The 26,933-nt window shown below is 39.7% G+C and overlaps 1 protein-coding gene across 2 annotated transcripts in view; it reads right to left on the reverse strand.

Annotated features, from left to right (window-relative positions):
* Positions 1-25,637, reverse strand: part of ARHGAP42 (Rho GTPase activating protein 42) — a 159,358-nt gene extending 133,721 nt beyond the window's left edge. Inside the window, exon 1 of one of the 2 annotated variants that reach the window (XM_030475695.1) lies at positions 25,101-25,637. In XM_030475695.1, coding sequence (XP_030331555.1) covers positions 25,101-25,254 — 154 coding nt within the window. In that variant the 5' untranslated portion in view covers positions 25,255-25,637. The remainder of the gene's footprint in view (positions 1-25,100) is intronic. The other variant, XM_030475696.1, reaches the window with a different exon arrangement.
* Between the last annotated feature and the right edge of the window lie 1,296 nt (positions 25,638-26,933).

Below are 26,933 nucleotides of genomic sequence, written 5' to 3' on the forward strand. Positions count from 1 at the left end.
AGGAAACAGAAAAATCTCTCACATTCATTTCATTGGACTCTTTTACTTAATTAACTTCTCAGACTAAAATAAGGAACTTCAACGATCTTCTGCTGAAGTCTGCCTAGTTTTTCTTAAGTCAAATAACTTGTAAGAAGGAACAACTAGGCTTCTACATATTTAATCTATTGGGTTTTTTTCCAAATTTTAATTCTCTGGCATTTCATTCTATTTTCCTGTCACAAGAAGATTTAGGAACATATGACAACATCCTCTTGTTATCTTCCTGGCAGAGTGATATCCTTTAATTAATAATCTTACCATCCATTAGTACTAGTGGTGTTTACGTTACAGCATGTGTAATGAGTTCTCAACTAACTATTATCATTCACGAATGAGACCTTGTCATTAAAACAGATAAATAATAACTAGGTTGGTTTATTACACTATACTCATGTCTGGTCAAGAAACAAACTGAATGTTAGTAATTATTTGAAATTGGGAAAAAGGAACAGAAATAAATACCATTAATGTCACTCCATCAATCCATGAGATACATGCATTTAAACATTATGTACATATTTTGTCCTACTCCTTGACACCATGCCAAAGTACCTGGGAAAGCTACAGAGAAAGGAGAAAAAGGTAAATGGTAAGACAATGATAAGAAAATCTTGTTTAAAGAAAGACATTCACAGGCATCAGCCTGAAAAAGACAACTGGGGAACCTTAAGAGTTTTAGAAAATCACAAGCAGTACAGAAATGGTGACTGTCTCTTCCAAAGTGGACACAAAAGGCTATCTAACACAGCAAGAAGCAAGCTCAAAACAAAGAAAGAAGATGCTTTTTCTTAAAATGTGTAATTAAATCATGCAGCTCCCTGCCACCGGATGCTGTGTATATTAAAAATTTATGTGGGTTCAAGAAAGGACTAGACAAGCTCACAGAAGAAAAATCCACTGGGAGCTATTAAAGACATAGCCCCTTGCTCAGGAAATCTTCAAGCTCCAAACCACCAGAGGCAGCGGAAGCATCACTGCATTCCGCCTGCTCTTATTCACTACCCTGGGCAGTCAGTGCTGCGTGTGAGAGAAAAACACAACTCAGCACAGCACCCGCTTGTATCTAGAGACAGGATACAGAGTTATAGGCTTGTTCAGCCTGGAGAAGGGAAGACTCCAGGGAGATCTTAGAGCACTTCCAGTACCTAAAGAGGGACCAACAAGAAATCTGGAGAGGGACTTTTTACAAGGGCATGTAGTGACAGGACAAGGGGGAATGGCTTTAAACTGAAAGATGGGAGATTTAGATTAGATATAAGGGAGAAGTTCTTTGCGGTGAGGGTGATGAGATGCTGGAAGAGGCTGCCCAGAGAAGTTGTGAATGCTCCATCCCTGGAAGCGTTCAAGGCCAGACTGGATGGGGCTTGGAGCAACCTGGTCTGGCAAAAAGTGTCCCTGTCCGTGGCAGGGGTGTTGGAACTGGATGAGCTTTAAGGTCCCTTCCAACCCAAACCATTCTTTGATATAACATCAGGTAAGACTCAGGTCTGACCCAGCAGAGTTGTTCTTATGCTCTTTTCGGACCATTTAGACAAATATGTTTTGCAACAGCTTGAATGACTCAAGATACCACAAGCTGATCACCACCATCTGCTAGCAGAAGATTCTCATACTCATGGCTAAGCACTCTTTAGCCACCTATCTAGGGTCACCTATTTTAGCAACAGACAACAACAAAGGAGGAGGAGCCAAACTAACGCTGCAAAATTAAGGCTCATGAAGATGTCCTATCTTTCTGGTTGAACCACAGATGTTCTCTGGGGGACGAGTGATGATGGGTAAACAGAAAATGTATCATCTTTAACTGCTTTAGAGCCAGAAGAGGTGGACCACTATGCCTTCAGTCATATTACAAGGCTGTAATTCTTCCAGCAAGGGCTTGTTTAGCAGTTTGTGCTTTAAGGTTTGCTAAGTGTTACTTTTAACAGTAAAAATAACTGCATTAATAAATAGCTGACAAAAGTTGGTTTGGGTTACCAAGCTCAAATTGCTTCAACAAAGATTGATTATACAGCTTTGCTCCTCTTATACTCTGTGCTTGCACAAACATATTATCTTCACCTTCTTTCGTCAAAACTTTTCCTAACTTGGTTCTTAGCATGAGGGCAGTCACCACGTGGACAACTATTCAATACTTGTTTTTATCTCAGTTCAGTATTGTTCTCTCCTCTTGTCCATCCAAGTCTGTAATGAACACAGAATTATCTCAGCTTTCATGTAAGCCAAGTCTAGAAAGACATTAAAAGGAGGATATTTCCATGTCATATGCAGCACCATTACCCTATTTGACAGATGGAGCTGCTGAAAGCAAGACTGCCTAAGGCCACACACCAAACTAGTGATTAGGCAGACCCTTGTGGTTCCCCACTTTGCGCCCATTATTCCAGATGCCATTCCTTCAGACCAGGAGATGCTAACCAGAGCTGGAAAGAATGCAGCTCCTCACACTTCCCTGTCCCCACAAAAGCTGCAATTTTTTTCTTCCAAGGGGACATAATTTAAAAAAAAAAATAAAGTTTCACATTAAAATGAGAGAAAAAATAATTTCATTAAAAAGAATAAAAAACCCAACAATACAACCTTGTTTTGATCCATTTAACACAGCCCCTACAGAATTACCAGTTACTCCAGCTGCAGCAGTTAGTACCCTGTATCTGTTTCAAGTCAGTCTCCACAAAAATGAGGAACACATCACACACAAACATGTTTGCTTAGTTAACAGTCACTTGCTAAACTTCAGTTCAAGCACCTTTAAGAAAAATAAAAAAACAACAACAAAAGACAACTGAAACAAAACCAGGACAGAACAATAAAGGTTTGCACAATTAAATTCCGATGTTTCTTAATTGGAACAGTTTACATTTGAGTAACTTTAATACAGGGGTTTTGCATATAAAATGTTTCCATTAGTTTTAAGGTGTTGCAGAATTTTGTTTGTCTTTCACAAAATCATGTTAACTCCCACTAACAAAGATTAATTCTCACCAAGATTTCAATCTAACCTCAAGAACCAGAATTCAGAGGAATACCTAAGTGACAAAAATAGTGAGCTTCTTTGCTTGCTTACAAGTTCTACAGGAATTCTAGAGAGGTTTTCTCCAAAAGAAACGGGAAAAACTCCTTCTTGAAATATACAAAATAGCACTGAAATAGACGATAACATAGCTTGTGGAAAATATCCACCCATCTTGTTTCCATACACGATGCAAAAGTCAACAGTAAGTCAGTAAGTGAATAATTCATTGGGAGGATGAAGTTCAAAAGTAGAAATGCTCTGAGACTGTATCAGTTGTTATTAATGTATTCATAAAGCAAAATTTGGTGTTTAACCCTAGGACTGTATTTTTATCCAAAGATTTACTGCAGAATGCCCCTGATATCACCATAATCTCACTTTCCCTCCAGCACACTGTAAGATGTTGCACTTGAAGCACAAGCTTTGCATGTCTCAGTTTGTTGGCTGGGTGGGTTTCCACTGCAGCACTGCATTTTCTCAATGAAAAGTTGCTTAAAGGAGTTGTAGATCCCATTTCAAAAGCCCAGCAGCACTTCACATATTGGCTTCTCTATCCTCCATTTAATACAAGTGGGAAGATTTCCACAGTTATACTTTTTGTAAAAACACAGGAAATCTTAGCAAGATAAAAAACAAGAAAAAGTTCTGCAACTGGATGCAATTCTGAAATCACTTATTCTTTTTAAAACAGAACTGGAATTCTCTGTAGGAAAAAAAAAAAAATAGTTGATCTAGGCAACATTTGTTGTTTCCAATGAGCAATATGAACCAAAGGGACAAAGTACAAACATAGTAGTCTAGATTTTGGACATTGCTTTCCAAATGCAGTATGTGTTCTTTTCATGAGCATGCAAAATGTTTAACTGCAATGGAGGGTCCTTTCAGAACTCAATGTGTATTGACTGTAATCCTGTTTCATCTCCAGTTGAACACATAAGAAATATGAATCAATGAACAGCCCGTGATCTTTGAACTACTCAAGAGACTGCACAAGTAGCCAAGTAAAACACCTTCTTCCCAAAACATTCATGTTAGCTTCCTTGACATAAGCAAACAAAACACACTAAAATATCGCCTGCGAGAGGAGCAAAACATAGCACATCAGTTATTTTTAAATTATTTTAAATTCTTTTATTTAAATTTACAGCACCCAATAAGCAGATGGTTTTACAGATTTCTTTATGTGCAAAGCAACACATAGTTTGTCCAAAGAAGTCAATTCCGTTTTGCTAATTGTTTCTGAATTCAGGACCTCCAATCTACACATTGTCAAAAGAGAGACCATAACGGCTCCTGCTGTTATAATAGCTCACCTAGTAAGGACTGTGATTCTCTAGCTCCCTAAACATACAATGTATCATAACATCTCTTATCAAACTGATTACTCACAAAGGCAGGCTTGCTAAATCCTTTTACAAGAACCATTCAATACAAAACAATATTCCTAGGACCCACTCTGCACAGAAAAAAACCCAGAGCACTGATACAATCGGAGCTACCTCAGTGCAAGGTAGCGTTCACTTAGCGGCCAAAGAGCTAATAAGTTTAACTGTTATATCATACTCTCAAGCTAAATATCTAAAATCATCTTGTGTGTTCTGCTGTCAATTTTCGTAATGGCTGCAAGAGAAAATAAAGAAAGATCACTGTGGAATACTAATTATAAACTGGGTAAAGACTGTGCTCAAAATTACTCTGGGAAGCAGCAATCATTAATAATATGGATGAGAGAACTAATATGAAGTTTGATATAAATAGCCTCATTGAGCATTATTTTCTTATTGGTTTTGGAGGCCACCAAGCTACATACACAGTTACTAAGAAAAAGAGCACCAACTAAATCAAATAAAAGCTAGGGCTTACAGTGCCAGATTCTCACTGATGACACTAAGGTTGTCCTTTCTTTTTTCCGTCATTCCTTCCTCCTCCTATTTCTAACATGAAAAATGAAACTTCTCTCAAACAAAAATAAAATCCAACAACCACCCTCAAAAGTTCTGCCTTAGCAGCAAAATTTAGTGAAGTTTTCAGCTTAAGTAGTCTTCTCAAACTGAATTTTAGTGGCTAAGAGATTACACAGCTGCTGACTTTGCTAGCTGGTATATAGCTTCCCAAAATATACCTAAGAAAATTGTTTTAAAATTCATAGGTTTGTACTACTGAATGAGAAAACAGAACATGTTTCTGGGTGTAACAGTCAGATTCTGTTCTTCATCATCTCTCCACAAAGAAGCAAAGCAGAAGGGCTTGAGAGTTTTGGCTTCTTAAGGCTTGATAACATTCACGTGTATGTGTAAATGATCATTGCAAGAACAGTTCAGTAAGAGTACATTTACTGCACTAGTCTAAAACAGTTCAGTTACCTGAATATTTCCTTATCATCTGCATGACTACAGCAGGGCCTGGTAGAACTCTTCCTGATAAAACTTACCACTGACACAAGTAATTTTAAAATTAAATGCAGAAGGCTACGAAACACAGACAACATTCAAGTAACAAAAAATAACCTGAAAAATACAAGATACAGTTTTTTTTCTTTTAGTAAGAAAAGTACACTAACAGAATGACAGACTTAATACTAATAAACACTGGAAATGAAGACTGCTGTAATAAACTCAGAGACACTAGAGACACAGTATACAGTCTGCATTAAAAGTGCTAGACAGAAAATTTATTTACTACCTGGCCTTTAAAAAACAGCATTTGTTCATTTAATTAAGCATTGCAGGAATCTGTATGCACTATGACAGAACATTTTCATAATATAATTTTGTATTTGTGCTGAGTTTTTCCCTTCTTGAACCCCTCCGACACCACCTTTTCAAATACTTCTCCATTTTCAAGTGCTAGCACCAACACAGAGTTTCTCTCTGCAGCTTCTGGAAAACCTTGTGTTAGTCCAAAACTCTCCAACACACAAAGGGGACAATATTAGTTTTCCATGCTATGATGATCTTACCAAAAACCTACCTGATTGGACAATGGCTATTCACAGTAACCATTTTTTATTGCCCTCATTTGAATGCAGAATTTACAGAGAATAGACTGCCCCTTCTGCACCATTCAGGTTAATTAAAAAAAAAAAAAAAAACCAAAAAAAAAAAAAAACCACAACATCAGAACTGTGAACCACCTATGGCTGGCAGGTTGGAACTGGATGATCTTTAAGGTCTCTTCCAACCCAAACCATTCTATGATCCTGATTCAATGAACTGTAAACAGAAAGATCCCTCAGACAACACATACCAAGGACTCCAAAATCACTTCTCCTTTCATGTTATCCTTTCAAGCATTTGCAGACAGCTACCAAGACACTCTCAAGCTTTATTAAGGTATTTGGGAGGGAAGGAAAGGGAAATGCATCCTGTCTATGGGTTATTATTTTTCTAATATAAGAAAGAGTCCAAAAGCCTCAAAAACAGTTTTTAGCATTAAGTATTTGTTTCAATATAGCATTTTGATGAACAGTACATAATGACAAGCGAAAGGTGGCTGCTTCCGGCTCTCACACTCACGTTCAGCAGAAAAGATGTCTGACAACAGCTCCAAAAAGATCCCACAAAATTTCCTTTAAAATATTTCATAAGTTGGAATTGGTATTATCAGGAAGTGTTTCTATTCATTGTCAAAACAAACAAAACAATCCCTCAATATCAGAACCAGTCAAAACCAGACTAAGCCATTAATGAAGACTATTCCCAGACATGCACGTAACTCCATACCAAGTTCTTGCACAACAGCTTTTTGAGTTGAGATAGATATTTCTGAAAAAATCATTCTAGTGAGAATTCAAAAGCTTTTAGCTCCTGTTCTTCCATACTCCTGATAATTTTATTAGCAAACTAAATAATCCTCATAATATTTTAAAATCCAAACAAATCTTTTCACTTAAGAATCAAGGTATGCAGTAGTAGAGCTGTAGGGAGGGTAGCTGAAGACTCTTGAAGCTCCAGTTCCGCTAAGTACTGAACTCAGCAAAGTGCATATTCCTGCTGAGTGAGAGTATTCATTTCAAAAGAAACACATGAGGATGTTGGCTTTAAGCCAGTAAAATATTCAGTGATCTGGAATCTCACAGGATAGACCTACCAAACTGGTCTCACAACTGCCAGTGAAGGAAAAGGCAGCAACAAGTACTGTATTGAGTCGCAGCTTCTTGTAACGGAACCAAACTTTAGTAGTTTTTCTGTATTATCACTATTGACATTTCTCTTTCCTGCCAATTAATTCCTTTCTGGATCTCAGAGGAGCCTTACTATTTATCAGAGCCATCAGAAAATCTGGAGATCAGATTGGAAAAAGGGTGTTAACTCTGAGTAACATATTTTGCTGCTGATATAGATGTTTATAATCAGTTTTCATTTTTTCCTTTCTTGAAAAGTAGCAGAGGGATGTCACAAGCTTAAATGTCAGAGAGGTAAGAAGGAGGAAAATTAAATGTAAGCAGCACACACTAATGCACATAGAAAAAAATAATTACATCCACACAGTGATCAGATTTACATTAGCTTTAATACTCTAAAAAGATCTTGGAATCACTGTAGGCAGTTCTTTTGCAATGCCAACTCAATGATCAGCACAGTCAAAAAAATTAAGGCTTAGTAGACAAAGAAAGCACAGAGCCAAAAATAGCATTCTCTGATGCATCCACACCTTGAATATACCATGAAGTCTCCTGCAATCCATGTCAGAAAGGGAATAGTTACCATGAAGAAGGCACAAAGAAGGTTGACAAAGGACAAGCAGAGGGACAGCTTTGATTATTTAAAAGCAGAAGCTAACTAGACTAGAACGTCTCAGGGTAGCTGGCGAACAAAACCTGCAAGGAAGAAAGAAAAGGAAACACAAACCCACATGAACAGGACACGCAATGCACACAGGCAATAGTTACTATTTCTCATAGAACAAAACCTGTTATCATCAGATAAAATAACCAAGCAGCAGGCATACAGCAAAGGTGAACTGTGCACACTTAAATTGTGAACCCCTCTGCCCGCTGTCACAGTCTGCTTTGGAGCCCAATAGGACACGTGGATCCAAACCCAAGTTAGATAAAGCCATTTCTGAAAAGGGGTTATTTGAGGATACTTGGGGCAACTTCAGCAGAAGGCTACTGCAATTTAGCGGTTCTCATTATTTTAGAAGCTAAGTACTTCTGTGTGTCACCAACTGGTCAGTTTCATTCTGGAGGTCTGAAGGCAAAGTGCATGTCTACTGAGACTGCAGAGATGCTGACACATTTCTGAAGTACCCTCACAAAATCTGAAACTTGTATTTCAGTAATAATAGGACTTAATTATTAACTGCATTGATTTCATTTATAGGGAAACAATCAGGTTTTGCAGAAATAAAAAGGCTGTTGATACTTATCACTTTGGTTTTTTCTAAAAAACAAACCGACAGGGAAAAACACCCATATAGTTGACATCCTTTCAGAAGCAGAAACTAGCTTGTGGAGAGACCAAATTTCATATAGTAGCTCTGGATCTGTCAAATAGTAAAACCACCATAAATCCCTCCTCCTAAATTTCTCAGTGAGGTACAAATACAATCCTTACATTGGAATGAATACGGACAAGATACTTGTAATGAAGTTTAACAAAACAGTATGATAAAATTTCTGTTAGACAGCATGACATACAGCAGTATGACAAGTTCCACTGCCATGATAAGTCTTATCTGAATAATCTATTTAGTTTAAAAAAAAAAATGAAATAAAATGCTGAGTTCCTATTCTATTCCATTAAGAAAGTATCATCTACAATCTCCCTCCTACACTAAAAAAATGCCTTTTTTGAAGTACCCAAATCAAACAATTTCAAACTTGCTAAAGAAACTATTTAACACATTTATAGATAATAATGTTTCCTTATTTCAAACTAAAGCCATATGTAGAAACTGAGATGGAAATTAAATTTCCTATAATACTTAATTGCTGCTTAAATTACTCAACATCTGCATATGTACAGTAAAAGAGCATACAAAATTACTATCTTTACAGACAAAAATGAGCAGAAGTTAAAGATAAATCCCCCAAAATCACAGGCTTTATTTTACTGTGGAGCAACTGAGACAAGAAGAAAGCAGGAACTGAGCATTCAACTGGTCTAATTTTTTTATCTGCCAAGAATCCAGGTGTGGGATTTGATACATAGAAAGTTCAACTGCCACTGGTACAGAACCTCATAGTCCTTCCCTATTCACTGCACTAAGCCTGTCCTGCATACCCCACAAAGGGGAATAATGAAAAGATTTGAGTACTTAACATGTTTAAAAACAAGGGAAAAAAAGAAAAACAACCACAAAACAAACCAACATGCAAAAACAACCACCATCAAGCCACTAAAACACTGACCCCCAATCCACCAGTGTACACTAGTAAAAGTAATACTGCTGTCTTGTATTTCATTCCATTTGTACAAATATATCACTGTTTAAGTGTCATTTCAATTTACAAAGGGACAAGAGAAGCGTTTGTCAAAATATTATGAAATTCCTTTGGGTGCGTTAAACCAAGAAAACACTGCAAGATTGATGCTTCATCCAGCAACACAGTACTCAGTGCTTCATAATGACTCCTCAAGACAAATGACAAAAGTAGGCATGAATGTGAGTTTTTATTGTAAAATAGTCTTAAAGTCTCAAGGTATATTTAAAACTGTAGCTTCTCACAGAAGACAAATCAAAGAGGCTCTGGAGTGCCAATGACAAAAGGAAATGTGACAGTTAGCATAACGCATATTTTACTGACAAATGATTTGGAAACTGTCAGAAAGCTGGTGTAAAAAAGATGTGATTCACAACATTACTTTTGTAAATTTAAGATGACTACCGCTCCCAGGGAGATTTGGGATATGTTGCACTAGGAGACAATAGTAAAAGAACTGAATCAACAAAGCAAAGAATTACATCATTGCTGTGCTGTAACAATGTAAATAAAAATAATCACATTTTTAACCTGTTGTATTTTAACCTCATAGAGAAGGCACTAAACAGAAAAAGCAGTATTACATGCAGTTATCAATATTGTACAAGAATATAAAAATCAGAAGTTCTTCAGTTTGTATGGAACCAAAGGAAGTGAGTGGATCCTGTGAATTTGTGAGTTGAGTTTACTCTCTTGGAGTATAGTGGGGGATATAGTGGGGGGGCAGAATGACAAACTTGTACCTGACCTGTTAGAAAACAATGGAACCTGAACAAAGAAATGCTAAACTAATGGGTTAAACATGGCCTTAACACTTTCAGCTTCAATCCTGCAACCTGGGGATCAACAAAAGGTGGCAAGAAGACTTGGATGAACATCCTCTCAGTTTCCTTCTCCACAGGAAATGAGTTATGTCATACTGGTTAGGGTACAGATGACGGCATCTTCAACAACCTAAGCAGCGGAAGTTACAGTTTTAAGTGCAAACTCAAAAATCCTGCATGACTGTATCCAGAAATCTCTCAACATACAAAGAAGATTTGGCTATGTAAACAGGAAATGTACTGCTATGCCTACACTCCTCTTCATAAACTGAAATATTTTAAATTTCCCATTTGACCCTAGACTCCCAAAAGAGTGTGAAGATGCAGCAGCTCTAAGCTCACATAGCAAAAATCCAACCACACTGACTGCATTTGTGAGAAAACTTCAATAAGTCCATTGCCAAGCTCTACATCTATGCCTACAAGAATTTGCTTGGAGACACACTTGTTTGTTTTTACATCAGTTTATCTATTTTCCAATTAAACCAGTCATGGTAGTAGATGACAAAACAATGTAGATACAAGAACTATGAGAATTCTAAGATGTTCGAAGTACTTCAGACTTCAATCTATATTTCAACTGGCTAACATAGCCAAGCTTGTAACCCCCCTTTCCTAACATTAAAGATCTTTCAAAAACGTTAGGTTTGCTATCTTTACATACCTGTAGCACAGCAACTCAAACTGAACATATTTATTTAGTGTCTGTACATATAGAAATAAAGGTAGTATTACCATCCTCAACTGTTTAGTTCTGTTTCAATGTATATTTGTACATGCATGTGTAAACACTAAAATAAGCCATCCAGTCTAGCATTCAAAACTAATATAGGGAAAAGAAAAGAACAGGGGAAAAAATAAAGACCAAAAACAGGGGGAAACAAACAAACAAAACACAACACACCATCAAAATCACACACCGAAAACACCCCCTCAAGATGGCTATTACAGCATAAAACCTCAATTTCAAATCACAATCACGACACCAAAGGAGAGCAGCAGAAAGAACTGAGGCATCACTTGAAAGAATTTTAAAACATAAACATTAAACCATAAAATGGCTTAAGGATGTATTCTTTTCAGATTTCAAAGCTCCACATACATATGTACATTCTGCCTACAAAGGGCCAGAGGGCCTCATTCCACTGTCTTTCTGGTCAAGCAGCCTGTAGCAGGCCCCCACTATAACGTCACCTGTCCCTGCCCTCCCCTTAATCCTGACCCATAAGGTCCCAGTCAACTAATTTTCCATTCCCAGGCAGAGTTCCATGCACTCCAGATGGTTACTGACATAAAGGGCAACAGCCCCTCCTCATTTCCCTGCCTGTCCTTCGTGAACAGCCTGTATCCAAGCCAACACTCCAGTCATAGAAGCCATCCCACCATATCTCCTAGATGACAATAAGATCATAGCAGGTGTGCTCATGCCTCTAACTCCTCCCATTTATACCCCATTCTACGTGCATTTGCACAGAGGCAAGTAAGCTGGGCCTCAGATGAAGACAACTGACTGGCTGAAGTGGCTGGAATTCCTCTGTGCTGCTCTTTCCTGCTGACCTATGATTCCTCTTCATGGTTTAGGCATCTCTTGCTGCCACTGGCATCAAACTGGTGAGAGTGGGATGGACTGAGGTTCTCCTTATAACTTTTAACTTTCTCTTTGGATTAAGCAATTGCAAAAAACCATGTTTTATGGTGTTTGTGGTTTCCACGGAGCTTGAGCATTTTCATATGCTCTTGGTATGTTCAAAGGGCCTTCTCCAACCCTTCACAATTTTTCAGCATTCTCCTGAAAACAAGTAGCAGGACCAGACAACTCCCATAAATGCAACAAATACAGCCAAAATCCATAAAAACTTTCAACTTATATTTGCAGACATCACACATTTCTGGCATCTGTCAGTCTGCGAGCCCATGTTCAGCTTATGAAATGTACTCATCTGCCTCCTCCACCAACCTCCACCCTTCACAGTGTTAACTTGCCTGTAGGCATGACACATTCACTATTTCTGACTTGTTGAAAATGTCCCTGAACAGATTATGCAAGGACAACAAAAAGCGACATTTGCTGCGATTCTAACATTATTAATTTCAACAAAAAAAAAAAAAAAAAATTAAAAAAAAAAAAAAAATTCACATTTTCCAACACAGAAGTCTCACTTTTTTTAAAAAAGAAGCAGCAGCAAGAGAATTCCCTCTAAAAACTAGAGCAAAGCACTGGCATTTGAGGAGAAACTATCCTGACGAACTGAAGTACATTCATTCAGTTGTACTGAATTACATCAACAAACTAATGAAATAAAGGTGATGTACCCTAATATCCAATCTGTACAATATACCCGGTTAGTATTTCCTAGATGGAGATTCATGAATCAAAAAACATCTCTTCAGGCATTCATGATGCTTACAGAACTGCGCTATTTTGTCCTAGGTTTTACCAGCAGGCTTGGATAATACTATGCTGAAACTGGAAGGGGCAAAGATAAAAAAAGAAGGGGGGAAGAGGAGAGAAATACTAGGCATATTACGTTTCAGTAAAAGTACATGCACATTTTTAATCAAAAATTAATATTCCCAAAGATTATTTTAAACCCACATACTCTGTTGTAGCTTAAACCAAGACCGGTTAAACTGGATCTGTTATCAGTGGAAGGCAGAAATTCTTCTCCTCAGGTCTGTTTTGAACTATTGGACCTCTGCCTGGTCTGCTCCATCTAGCTTCTCAAAGCTCAACTCAAATGGAGACTCCAACCCACATGATACTGTGAAACGCTAATCTTCAACTCTTGAAGGCCCTGACTAACAACTACTAATAAGCCTTTTGTGTGAATAACACATCCCACCAGACAAGATTCACAAAAGCATCTCTGGGTACACAGAATAGACTAAAATGTTTATTATAAGCCAACTATAATTTTTATTGAGGAGCAATTCGATTATGTCTATGCTAAAACACTCTATACTTAAGAACAAATATATAATACTTAAGAACAAAGGCACACATTTTTGCACATACATGTTGGTTTTAGCTGTAGTAGTCTCTCAAATGTTTTTACAATTTCTGCTTTTCCCCAGAATAAGGGGATTTCACCTCTCCTACAGTAAAGCTTAAGTCTTACTTATTCCAAAGTTTCCCAGAAGGTAAGATCCCTGCTCTCTAGCTTTCCTGTGTATGTAGGTTAGCTAGTAATTCATAACAGGGACAAGGAAGGGTATTTCAATTTTTCCTTCAAGTATCAGTATACAGCTTGTTTTAATGCTAGTGGCAGTGTTAGACATGACAAGGTTCAAAAAGGGAACTTTTTTTTTTTAAATGGATAACCTCAGGCTCAGAGCAATCTTTTTCAAAGCTGCAAGTTCCTCCTACATGCTTCCTGCAACTTATAAATCATTTTAGCCTTAGAGTGAAAATAACCACCCCTTTACAATGTTAATGGATTTAAAGTAACAGTTTATACAAATCATACGTCCCAAGGAAGCTGAGTACTTGCCTTCTCCCTCCGCTCTTCCTTGTCATTTGTAAACAAAAGGTTAAAGGCAAATAAGGTAGGATGGGAAGGGGTCAAAAGATGCAAGGAATGGACTTCAAGTGAACCGTAAACCTTCTGAACTGTGCAGTTGCACCGTTCCTATGGCCTTGATTGCATCTAGGCAATCTAGGAAGGCTTTTGAACACTAACACACGCTACCATAACACTGTAAATCTGTCTGGTCTTCATTTAAATATGACCTGCACTTCTAAAGAATTGCAGCTTTTAAGAACTGATCCACCCATCTTTACACTAACATTTGGCCACCTCTTGAAATGAATCAAAAATACTAACATTCATCCAGCTACCCCTTCTTCTGCACTTCAGTCAGCAAACAGAGGACTCAGTTGACTCAAAAAGAAAATGTCTTTACCATGAAATCCTACCCTATGTATCACTTGTTATACCAAGAATTTGTACTCTTTTAGCATGACAGTGAGACAGGAGCAAGGGTGAGAACTTGGGGAAGATGAGTGAAGACTATTTTTGTATTTGGTAATTTTCTAGAAGCAACCAGATTCTTCCCTTGGTATTTTTTTGCAGAAAGCAGGACAAGGTCATCATAACAAACTACATCCTTAATAGAAGAGTAAACAGGCCAGCTGAGTGCTCACCTCATCTAAGATTACAAAAGAGTTAAAAGCCTTAGCAACTTTTAAATAACTCATTCCGCTGATCCTTTCTTTTCATAAATTCACTTCTCCCCACTAACAACAACAAAACAATTCTCCAGCAGTCACCAAATTGCCTCGATGGCAGCTGCTCGTTAGAAGAGAAACCAAAGGGTGTCTCTTCCAAAGACAGAAGTACTAGAAGTACTTGGAGAAAAGCTGTGTTGGGTTTACATGGCAAGGTTTTGGTAGCGGGGGAAGAAGGGCTGACTTCACTGCGAGAAGACACCAGGAGCTGCCACATGTCTGACACAGACGGTTTTAGCAAGGTCCAAGTAAGATCTGCCACTATTCAAAGCTGAGCCCATCACTGAAACTGGCGGCACCTCTGTGGTAGCGCATTTAAGAAATGTTAAACTCTGTGCAGCAGCTGGGAGAGAGGAGTGAGAAAATTAGCAGAGCGGTGCAGACACAAAGACCGAAAAAGAAGGAGGGGAGGAGGTGTTCCAGGCACTGGAGCAGAGATGCCCCTGTAAGCCTGTGGAGAAGACCATGGGGAAACAGGTTGTCTACCTGCAGGCTGTGAAGGACTATGCTGGAGCAGATATCCACACAGCAGCTCATGGAGGACCCCACAAGACAGCATGTGGATGTGCCCTGAAGGGGGCTGCAACCTAGAGAGCCCATGCAGGAGCAACCTACAGGCAGGAACTGCAGCCTATGGAGAGGAACACGCACAGGAGCAGGTGTTCTGGCAGGGGCTGCAGCATATGAGGAACCCACACTGGAGCAGTCTGTTCCTTAAGGACTGTACCCTATGGAAATGACCCATGGTGAATCATTTAGTGAAGGACTGTACCCAGTGGGAGGGGCCCCATGCTAGAGCAGTGGAAGAGCATGAAGAGGAAGTAGTAGCAGAAATGAAGTGTTATGGACTGACTATAATCCCCATTTCCCATCCCCCTGCACTGCTCAAAAGGCAGAGGTAGAAGAGTTAAGAGTTAAGCCTAGGAAGAAGGGGTGGGGAAAGGTGGTTTTAGCTGTGTCTTCACTTCTTATTATTCTGCTGTGATACTAATTGGCAATAAATTACATAAATTTCTCCAATCTAGCCTGTTTTGCCCACGATGGTAACTGGGAAGAGATGTCCCTGTCTTTAACTCACGAGCTTTTCATCTCATTTTCTCCCCTGTGGTGCTGAGGAGGGTCAGCGTGAGAGCGGCTGGGTGGGCACCTGACAGCCAGCCAAGGTCAACCCAACACAAGAGAATCCCTCAGAAGTCACCTCTGTGGTTCCCAAACAATAAGACTATTACAGAAGAAAAATGCAACTTGACTCACTGGAAACTTGTACATTAACTTTGGCCACAGTTTGATGTGCCATTAAGCTGCAACTGCCATCAAACAACAGTTTAATGTCCTGTCCCTATTCATTCTCCTATCCACCAGCTTCCACAGTTGCTTCCATTCCCAGGTTCCCCTGTGCTCTGTTCAGGATGAGCATTTCCACAACTGTGTAACATACCAAATCAGGAAACTGGGACAAATGGAAAATTATTCAGGAAATATTTGCAGTTAGTTTAGCTCCCTGATCCAGTAGAGTATACAGCTGAGCAAATAGCAATACTAATCCCACTTACAGGACAGAAAGAGGTGGAAAAAAGAAAAGGGCAGGCTCTTAAGGTTTTCTCTTTCTTTGTTTAGCAGTAGAGCTGGCTTAAAACTACACAGCAAAATGCTGTGTCAGACAGATGCTTTCCAGTACCCTCCTTTGGTCGGAAATTCTAGGAGAACTACTGGACAGCTCAACCACTCTTTACAGAGAGGACAGAGACAAAGGCGCTAGAATAGGAGGTACAAGAATTCAAGATTACTGCACAATTAGTGTGACATCCAGTAGACAACACCTATGACCACAGTTCTCAAATAGAGGGCGAGAAAGGCAAATTCTCATTCCAATTCACCTGATACAACATAAGCCTTGCTTCCTACGTGGGCTTGTTTTGTGAGGGACTGGCCTAGACTGTGGTAAGTTTCATGAATATGTAACTTGACAAAAACCTGTCTGACAAAATGAGTAATCATATGCTCATTCAGTTTAAAAATCAAACAGAAGAATAGAGAAAGAAAGAAACCTGTAACAAGAGTTCCACAGTTCAGAAAAGTAATTAAGGGAACCTGAATTTAGATGTGACTATACAGAGAAACTGCAAAGGTACAACATGTGTTACCCTGAAGTTGCATGTTAGTTGCACGAACAACTGCACAAAACACAACATCGGGGTTGACTGAAATGATACAGAGATGCAAGCAGGGGTCATGAACTGGGGCAGGGGGGTGGGGGGTGGGGAGGAAAAGAAGGGGGCAAGAGAGTGGTGGAGAGAAGATGATGGAGAATGGAATCAGTATTCAACTATACCTGCATATTGATGAATTTTAAGCAGTTAAGGTAACCAGGTTTGATACCAGAAACTAGTGAAACTCCAACAGCACAAGAGCTAAGTCAGCTACTAGTGTGGTGCTGTGGCACTCCTGCAGCTATCACTTTGTGCAGTCAAAGCCAAACGAAAGCAGAATTTAGAGAGCAAGGAAAAACAGCTTTTTAAACTACAAAAGCCAAAAGGAAACACTGAGCTAAGAAGGCCAATGCATGGTAAAGATGACACAGACACAGCATAAGATTAAAGTGTGATCCCAACTAAAATTAATATTGAACCTCAATTTTCAACAATGCTACCAGTGTGAAAACAGCAGGAGAAATTTATATGAATGAATATATTAAAAATGTAAAATTACCTCACTGTAATACAAATAAGAAAAAGAAGGAGCTCCATGAACCCAAGCAGGGGTTAGGACAGATACAATTTAATACTAAAACTGAAACATATGAAAACACAAGACCTGGTATCCAGGATTTTTAAATTGATCAAACCAAGCAGTCTGCTCTCGTAACACAGCAAATATATGCCTGTATTTAAGAAACAAAGACAGCGATCTGAAACAAATGCTCCATTAGGTTGACCTTGAAATCAAGCAATTATTTAGAACACTGTTTGAAGGAAAGCACAATTACAAGCTTAGAAACTGATAGAAAATAGCGTAAAGGGCAACACAGATTTATCAAAGGCAAACTTTATCAGATCAGTGGATCTCTTACACATGGCAAAAAATTATTTATAAAAAATAAACCCAAAAAACCCAAACAAAACAAACACCAAAAAAAAATCCCTAAACATAAAACCACAACAGAGCTAATCAATTAGTCACCAGTAAAGCACATGATACCAAGCTACAGTGGCAGTTTAATTACTGACACAGAACACTGGACTCTCACCTATGAAAAGGAGGTGAAGAGTGAAAAGAAAAAAAGCAGGGGGTAAATATGTTTGAGGTGTCCTCCCCTATAGGAAACCAAAGGAAGAAAACAATGTTTTGTTAAAGGAAAAAAGGCAAAGAATAATTAAAATAAGAGGCTTATTAGTCCTCGTAATTCTACAGGATCAAATCACAGAATCATAGAATACCAGTTTGGGAGGAACCTCAAGGAACTTTCCTGGCAAAAGAAATTGATTCTTCTTATTGTTACCTGGTTTATTTTTCATTATGTTAATTTGACTTAAAGGATCTTTACAAAAGAAAAATACTCCTGTTGCTGATACCTACTTTCATTAACATACTTTCAGTGAACAAGCGTACCTCTGCAAACAGATGCTACAATGTGTGTCTGACATGCAAACCTCTCTTCTTTAAACAAGCTGCAAAATATCAAGTAACATCAATAGCAAAACCAACTATATGACCTAAGTATTGTATTAGCTTTGATTAAGCTAAAACATGATAAGATTTCTGAAGACATACAGAAGTTCCATACTATTTTCCCATTCCTGAATTATGCCAAGCAAAACACCAGTGCAACAACATGTTGTTTAAGCTTTTGCTGTCCTGTGAAATACAAGTTTGCATAATTCAGGACAGGGAAGTGATTTAAATTTTAACTTCCAACTGATCTGAAAAAACTATCCTGTAACATAGCCCTGAGTTCATAACATGCTGTGAAATAACTTATCTTTCTAATAAAAGTATTTTGCACTTCACAGGGTGCCAATGAGATGATAGATTACTGCCCAACAGTACTCTAATCTCATATTAACATGGAGGAAGATCAAGCTATTTTTCTTCAGTTTAATATTTACTTCATTGCTACTGCTTATAACATCCCAAGACTTTTTCACCTTTAATCACACACTTACAGAATCCACAGCAACACACAGTCTCAGAAGACAACCATAAACACCAATTTCCTTTAATGATTGATGTTCTCACAGAATATGATATGCAAAGATAGAACCCACGAATGTTTTTATACTACTTCTGTTCCCCCTACTTTAACTTCTAATCTTCTAAACACTTAAAAGCAAATTCAAAAAGTCTTAGAAAAGAGCTAGTAAGAAACCAGAGAAGCACTTAGGAGAGAGGATGAGAACAGCTTGTTCGGTCTAGCAAAGGATGTGATTATTCCCCAAGCAAATCCAAGTAAACAACAGTACAGAAATGTTGAAGGAAAGGAAAATGAGCATAAACAAGTTTTAATTTCCAGATTGAATTTATTTTTAACAAGTTACTCAACCCTCAGAGTAACAAGGTTCTAGAAAAGCCTTCTAGCTGAAACAGGATAAAAGCTGAAAAGGATAAAGACTTTTTTAAATGGAGTTTGACAAGTAGGGATTACATAATGTAACACTAGCAGGAGATTTGATTTAACACAGGAAATTCATGATACCCAATTCTCCTATATTCCAAATTTATTTCTAATTACCATTTTGAGACTATAGGTAAAATAGGAAGGCAAAGACATAGAACTGCTTTACATATCATTCAGTAGACAGGACTGTATTGTCCTCTGGATTTTTCACAGAGGACGAATACAAAGTTATTTACTATTACAGGAAACTGCAAATTGCTGTAGCACTTCTGCCCACGAAAACCCAAGAGATCTGTACAAGTTCAGTGACCACAGCATCATATTTTCCATTGTAGTAAAGACAATATTCATGAAGCAGCTGGTCTTTTATTAATAGAATTCATTTATCTTATTCATAACAAACAAAGCACATAGTAGTCAACGAGCCAACTGGCCCATTAAGGAACAGATTAAATTTGACCTTTTCAGAAATCAGTTTAAGAGTTTGAAAATCCTAATTTTAAAAATTGTACAACATTTTTAAAGCAGAGACATCATTTCATATGGCATTTGAAACTCAAACCCACCCCACTGGTGACCTGACATAATCCAATTACAAAACTTCTTTAAAGAATACCTGTTTAAATACTAAGGCCCAAGAACACCCATGTTGAGTCATTCAAGGACTTTGTTAACACAGTAGTTGTTATTGACACCATGAGAATTCACTTGCAGGAATTCTTGGTTCAAAATGAAACATCACATGATGGACAGAAAATCCTGCGCTCTGTTACAGCCCACTACATACTACTATTTGTTTTCTCCATATATATTTGCCTAAAGATAATATGATACAGTCTGCAGCTGCTTTAAATGCTAAAGGAAGCAATTAAGCTCCTTCTCTGGCCAAGAACCATCTTATTGTTGATATCTTTGCATGAAAGGCTGAACCCTGTTGAATTGTTTTTAAAAGTTACATCCATAATCCATAGATAACTCAGACATCAGCAGAAACTGAGCACGAGAGAGAGAGCAAATGCCTCTCAGAAGCAACAGAACAGTGAGGAAGCAGATGACTTCAAAACATTACTGCAAGTTACTAGGTTTCAGCTTCCCTTTAGTGGAAAACTTTTTTTCCATTTGGTAAGAGAATCACAGATTTTAGAGACTAAGAAACGTAACATGCTGTAGTGCCCTGCCTCTCACCCGATCCTAACATGAAAGTTAAGTTATGCATTTTTGTATTATATGACTAAAAAGACCCAAAAGCAATCCATTTTCCAAAGGCAATGTGAATTATTTCTGAAATTCTCACTAGTAAGCTATACTTTTATAATTCTATGTTTGCCATCATAGTATCATATAAGGAACATGAAGAATCAGGTTTTTTTCTTAAAATCTGTATTAATAACAGAGAGAATGATTGCTATCAAACTTCGGCGGTTATTATTCAACGAACTCAGTCCTGCTCCAGTCAGAATCTGGAAAAGACATTGTAAAGATGTAAGCTCATGAAAATAATGTGAAGCCAAGATATCTGGGAAAATGCATTTCTCTGGAAAGATACAAGGGGGGCGAGGTACATAAAAAAAAAAAAAAGATTCCTAAGAGAGATAACGTCATAGGTTCTTTTCTACTTTTGGTTTTTTTCTTCAGCCAGCTAACCCGCAGGATTTCCATGCACATAGGCAGGTTCATCACTGTCCTACTATAATTAGGTTTATGAGACGAGAAAGTCATGCTTGAAAACTATATGCCAAAACAGTTTCAAGATTATCTTTTCTGTGTGGGATTTCTATAAAACCCTGGTAAAAAACACCCCCTTGGACCCTCCCCTCACAAAAGATGGTATTTCCATCTTGTGCCTGTTTCTCTGTTTCTCCATGTATTAAGTAGTAAGATAAAATTACTAATGATTGCTACTAAATTAAAATTCCTAAAGATATTTGTTAAGTCTTGTATTACACTACGGCTCTGCATTACTGTTTGCATATTAAAACACTTTAAAAGGTATAGTATTACTTAAAACAGCTGCAAATCCACTGAACTTTGAACCATTTAAACCAAAACTTACATAGTTCCCATCTCTGAATACACAAACTTGTCACTAAAATAGGACTTAGATGGAGAGAGAAGGCCTCAAAAATCAGAGGGGAAGAATGAAGGCTTCTGCACAGCAATAAGCCATGAGATGCATGTTACTTTTTTGGATTGTTTAATACAATATTCATTGACTCTGGCAGAATAGTAGGCCTATTATGCAAACCAAAAGCATTTAAGTAATTCTATAATGAAATTTCCTATATAACGTATATGACAATGTCCTAGACTAGGTTGAGTTTTTACAAGGTAACTACAAAGAAATTACAAAGTACACTACTGGCAAAAAGTACAATAGACTTGATATTTTAATTGAAAACAAGCTGGAATCAATGAGAAGAAAAGATTTCAGTTTCAATGTCCAGCTACAGATGGACCTCACTACATGAAGCATTTAAGCAGATGCACTTTAAATATGCATCTCAAAGAGCTATTAAATTAGGTGCCTGAAAAAATTATCAAATCAACAGTTACCTAATAATCAAGATGGCCAGTTGTAACAGGAGATCATTTTTTCTAAAAAGTTAGGGGGTTTGGTTTTTTTTTTTCCTAATTCCTAAGTTAACAACAAAGGAACCCTCCCCTCCAGGTGCATTAGAGAAAACTATGTGCTGCTACTTAATTGTGGCTACACACAGAGTTAAATCTCTGCCAAAAGATAACTTTATAATGTAATAGGAACACCCATTATATGTATAGGCTAAGCCTTTCAAGAGTTTGTAATGTATTTAGTACCTCAGTTAATTTCAAAACAAAAATGTAGCCTCTCAGTGCAAATACTAACTGCAGGACAAGGCTGCAGTAGGCAAAATGGCCATACAAATGTGATGCTAACACTTGACTAAACTGGACCATATAACCTGCCCTTTTCTGGGGTACTCCCAGAGTCTTATGTATTTAGAAGGAGAAGGAAACAATGCCAACTGTTGCTTCATGGAACACAGTATTACAGCTCTGCACACACTTTGGAAAGCAGCACTCTTCAGAATGAACATAGCAAAACCACGTTAAAATAATATCTGATCTTATCTTGGGACCACTCCAATTAAAATGCCATACTAATGTATACTAAATGTATACTAAATTAAGCATATTTGTTCTACCTTCAACGTATGTGGAATCTCATCAGGTGTTTATAAACACTGCATTTTTACAGTGACTTCTTAGATACTGGATTGTGCACAAATTAGTATTTTGTAACTTCTGTAATAGAGAAGTTTAATTCCACCTGAAAAAAACGTGTGCTGTAGTCAGATATGAGATATGAGATATTATATTTATGTAACTTTAAAAGATTACAGTATTTTCTAACTGCATTAAATCAGCTTTTCTGCCTCTTCTCTAAACATGGTCAGGAAGGACATGTTCTAAAACTCATTTCCACTGAGGCTCTGCAGCACAGCCCGGATTTTTCACCCACAACAGAACTGATCCTCCAAAGTGATATGTAAATGAAAAATCCTAGATCACCTAAAGAGGTAAAACATGGTAAATAATGCCTGTTGCTCTTCAGGGCTTGTAGATTACTAAATATTCAAAGATCAAAACATAAGAGTTCATCACTGTAATCAACTACTTACTCCACTGTTTGATTAGATTTTTCATTGACAATTTAAAAGAATTAAAGAAAAAAAATAAGGCCTTGCACAAGTATTTTACACTCCACTGATTCTAAAGCTGAGTAGGAGTAGCTAGTGTGCTTTAACAAGTCAAAAGTTCTCGAAGAAATACACAATAGTGCTATTTGCCATAACCAGTACACTGTCCTTGCAGCATCTGCACCAATCTGGACAGCATACGTCCAGGATTTCTATTTTTTGAGAAAAATCCAGACATTTTCCCAGTTGTCCTAACACAGGAACTAAGGCAGTATTTATGTGTAAGGCATGGTCAAGAAACTAAGGGATGTGAAGTAAACGAAAGGAGAAATACTTCTTACTACACCAGACCAGACTTTATTTTCCTAAAGCTAAAATACAGTATAGCACACGGCATTTTAATACAATAAGCATTGTGTCAAACATTTGACTAAAAAGTTTTAAAAAACAGGAAAACTTGCAAGTTAAATAGTCATTACTTGAGATAGAAATAGTGCTGCTCCTTGAAGAGGGAGAGAATTGTTAAATGTGTAGATACAGGGTCTAAATCTAGCAAGAACTCACAAGTATGCTTCACAAAAATAATGGGATCACTCTAGAATCAATTTCTAAATGACTTCTCAAGAACGACACTCCTTCTACAGCAGCCTTTGACAACTTACGAAGAAAGCTGGTTTCGTTCATATTTGATCAGGAACAAAAACCAGTCAATTTCCAGCACCAGTCCAGGCCAATAAAGCACCCATGTGGTATCCTAAACCTGTCATTACCATTTGTGCACACCATCTTTTAGCACCAGTTTGTAATAGTAAGGTTTTATTAACTTTCATTTTTACTACTTAAAACAAGCTCAAACTTCCTGTTCTATGGAGAAAGCTTTCTAGCAAAGAGAAAGACATAAAGTACAACTAAAAAGCAAACTGTTTTGCTTTGGAAAGAAAAATGTACCACTGAGGTTTCAGCCATATACCCACACACACGTTTTCTATGTATTCTACCATCTCGTATTCTGTGGGCATGAATATGGGAATTTATTGAATTTAATACAAATACACACAGATGCTAGATTTGTATCCAGCTACTCACTAACCCTGAGATGCATCCAGAAAGACATGCACTTACATCAAAAAGGTCTCAAGAAGACAGAAGCTGCTTTACATAAATACGATGCTGTAAATAAACTATCTACAGTTGATGCCTGAACAAGCACAATTAACATTAAATTCTACTGCTGGACAAACAAGATGTTCACGATTTGACCTCCCATCCCAGGTAAAGAGACAAACTTTGGGTTTAGACTCTCAGTTAGCCTCAGTTCGGTTTCTTATGAGCTAAAGAGCTCATAGCAACACCTGTTCCCGGTCCACGTAAAGAGCAATGCTTGGTACCCTTCACCCTACAAAAAGCAGCATACCCTGTCAATGTGGCTGATATTCTAAAGGATTAGAGTGATTCCTTTCCTTGAACAGTTCATGTTGCAGCACAAGAAGCTGTAAGTTACTTCTCTGCTCTACCTGAAGGAAAGTTCTGCCTGGCCAATATGCAAGAGAGCTCCAAAGTGACTTAAAGACAAGCAGTAGGTGGCAAGGAGTTATAGAAGAGGAGGGCAAGCCGAGACTAGTAATGTTCATGGCAATTCCTAGTTTTCACTTTATGCTCTTCAAAGCGTGAGGGCCGTTTTCACACCCCGGGAAGCTGTCAGTGCTCAACTCACAGAGCTGTTCACCCTTACCTCTTCTTTCAGAATCTTTAAAAATACATACAAGTTACTTTACTACATAAAGACGGAGGGGGCGGGATGTGGCGTGCGAGGGATGACTGAGATATAAGCTTTCCTCATGTAAATTCACTTCAGTGTCTTGCTTTGCCCATCTATTACGGTCCCCTCCATTATCTGAAGATACCCAATTAGCAGCCAACGTCCCAGAACGAGTCCCCACGGCCACTTCCAGCCCCCACCGCCGAAGCTAGGCTCTTCCCCGCATCCCCTCGCCCGGCCCGCTCCCCGCTGTCCCCGCCGGGGCGGGCGCGGCCGGTCCCGCGGGCCGGGGCAGGGTCCCGCGCCGCCCCCGCTCCCCCGGGAAACCCACCCAGCCCCGCCGCAAGCCAGGCGAGCCGAGGCAAAGCGCCGGGGGAAGCTTGCGAGGCGCTTCGCAGCGGCGGCCGGCAGGGGAGCCCGCCCGCTCCCGGCGCCCATTCAAACAAAAGAAGCCCCTTCTCCTACCCGCCGCACCCGGCGCCCCCGCGCCCCAGCCCCGGCGCCCGACTCACTTCGCAGGGCTCCGATGAGGAGGCTGCCGTCCTTTATCAGCTCCTTGATGAACTTGTTCGTCCTCTCCAGCTCGATCTCGTGACACTTCAGGCGCTCTCTGAAATCCGGGCTGTCCAAGTAGGAGTCGCTGAACTCCAGCGTGGGCAGCCCCATGGCAGCGGCCGCAGCCCCCCGGCCGGCGGCGAAGGGGCGGGCGGCTGAGGAAGGGCCGCGCCGAAGGACGGCGCCGGGGACACAGGGGAAAGCGGGGGAGAACAGAGACGAGGCGCGGCTGCCGCTCCTCACTCCGCCTCCCAGAAGAGGCTCCGGACCCGCTGCACCAGCCCCTCAGCGCCCGAGGCAGACTGCCCGCGGCTGCGGCGCGCTCCGGTCGCTGTCACCCAGCTACATACTGTCCGCGGGGCTCCGCGGGCTCCCAGCGCCTTCGCCGCTTCCGGCAGCGCTCCCTCTTCCTCTGTCTCCAGCCCTAACTTCAGTGTGAACCTCCCCCGGCCCGGCCGAGCAAGCACTCCTCCCAGCCCGGCATGCTCACACGCCGGGGCCGCGTCCCCGGCAGTGCCCGCCCCTCGCTCGCCACCGCCCCCATCCGCGCTCTGCCGTCCAGCGGCTGCGCGGGCGGCTCCGCTGCGGCCTCGCTGCTGCTCGGGGTGAGGCGGGCCTGTGGTTCCCTGCCGGGGCCAGTGTTTGTCACCTCGTTTGGCTGGGGCTTTAGGAGACCCAGAGGAAAGCAGGGAAGGAGGATCCACCTAAGGGGTGTCGTAGACGGCGTGCTTGGAGCTGGTTTATGCCTGAGGGCGATGTGGAGGAGAGCAGCCCACCTTTGCCGGGTGTCTCCTGCCACAGCTGGAGGAGCAGCGGGTGCGGGGGGCTGGGGCAGCCAGCCTGAGTGTGCCTGCGCTGCCAGGGCATCCTCCGGGACACCGCGGCATGGCCCTGGTCACCCTGCCCCGGGTGCGAGTACCAGCCTGTGGCAGGGCAGGGCTCCAGTGGAGCGGGATAGCCAGAGCAGAGAGTACTAAAGTATAAAGGGTGAGGAGAGAGGGAGGTGGAGGCCAAGGAAATACAAAATACAGGAACATCAGTGTTCTGCCGTGGCACCTCATTGCTATGAGGGCATACAGCTGGGCTAAATCCATCCTAATGAGGAGCCTCAGGAAACGGCAAGCCCGGTTACTACAGCAAAGTTGTGTGTTTCCAAGTACGTGAGTGGGCTTGCCTCAGTAAACAGAAGCACTTGGGATGATGACTGTTTATCTGGTGTGTTTCTTTCCAGACACAGAGTGTCAGTATGCAAGTATGTGTACAAATGTACTACTGGGTTTGAGGAAAGCTGTCTGTAAACACACCTTCAAGTCAGCAATAACTGCACTGGAAGCAACCATCAAGACTGGCCATAAAAATAATTGTGCTTCAGGATTGCCCACCTCTTGCCAAAAATCGCTTTCAAGAAGGTGTTCATGCTTCTCTGTTCACTGTGCACATGCTCCTGCCAAATCATTCATGGCCTCCATATTCACACAGTTTAATGTGAAAGTGGGGAAAGGTTCTGTGTGTGCTGTGTGTTCCTTGACTCTATTTGTGCTCTTCACAATTCTTAAGCCATGCATAAAAACTTGCTTTGTTGTATTCGTAATAGATTTTTGTGAGTGTCAGAAATGCAGAGAAGAGGCTGCATTTCTAACCATATGACCTGCAGAATTTGTTGAAGTGAAAAAATAGTAATTCTCTGGTTTTACAAGGCTGACACTTTCTGCCCACAGGACAATCTCAGAGCTAGCTGTCAATGTTGATATTAATAGATCCATTGAAGACTTTTAATTTAAAAAACTCTG

The sequence above is a fragment of the Strigops habroptila genome, chromosome 2 (genome assembly GCF_004027225.2).
Source record: "Strigops habroptila isolate Jane chromosome 2, bStrHab1.2.pri, whole genome shotgun sequence".
Classification (NCBI taxonomy): domain Eukaryota; kingdom Metazoa; phylum Chordata; class Aves; order Psittaciformes; family Psittacidae; genus Strigops; species Strigops habroptila.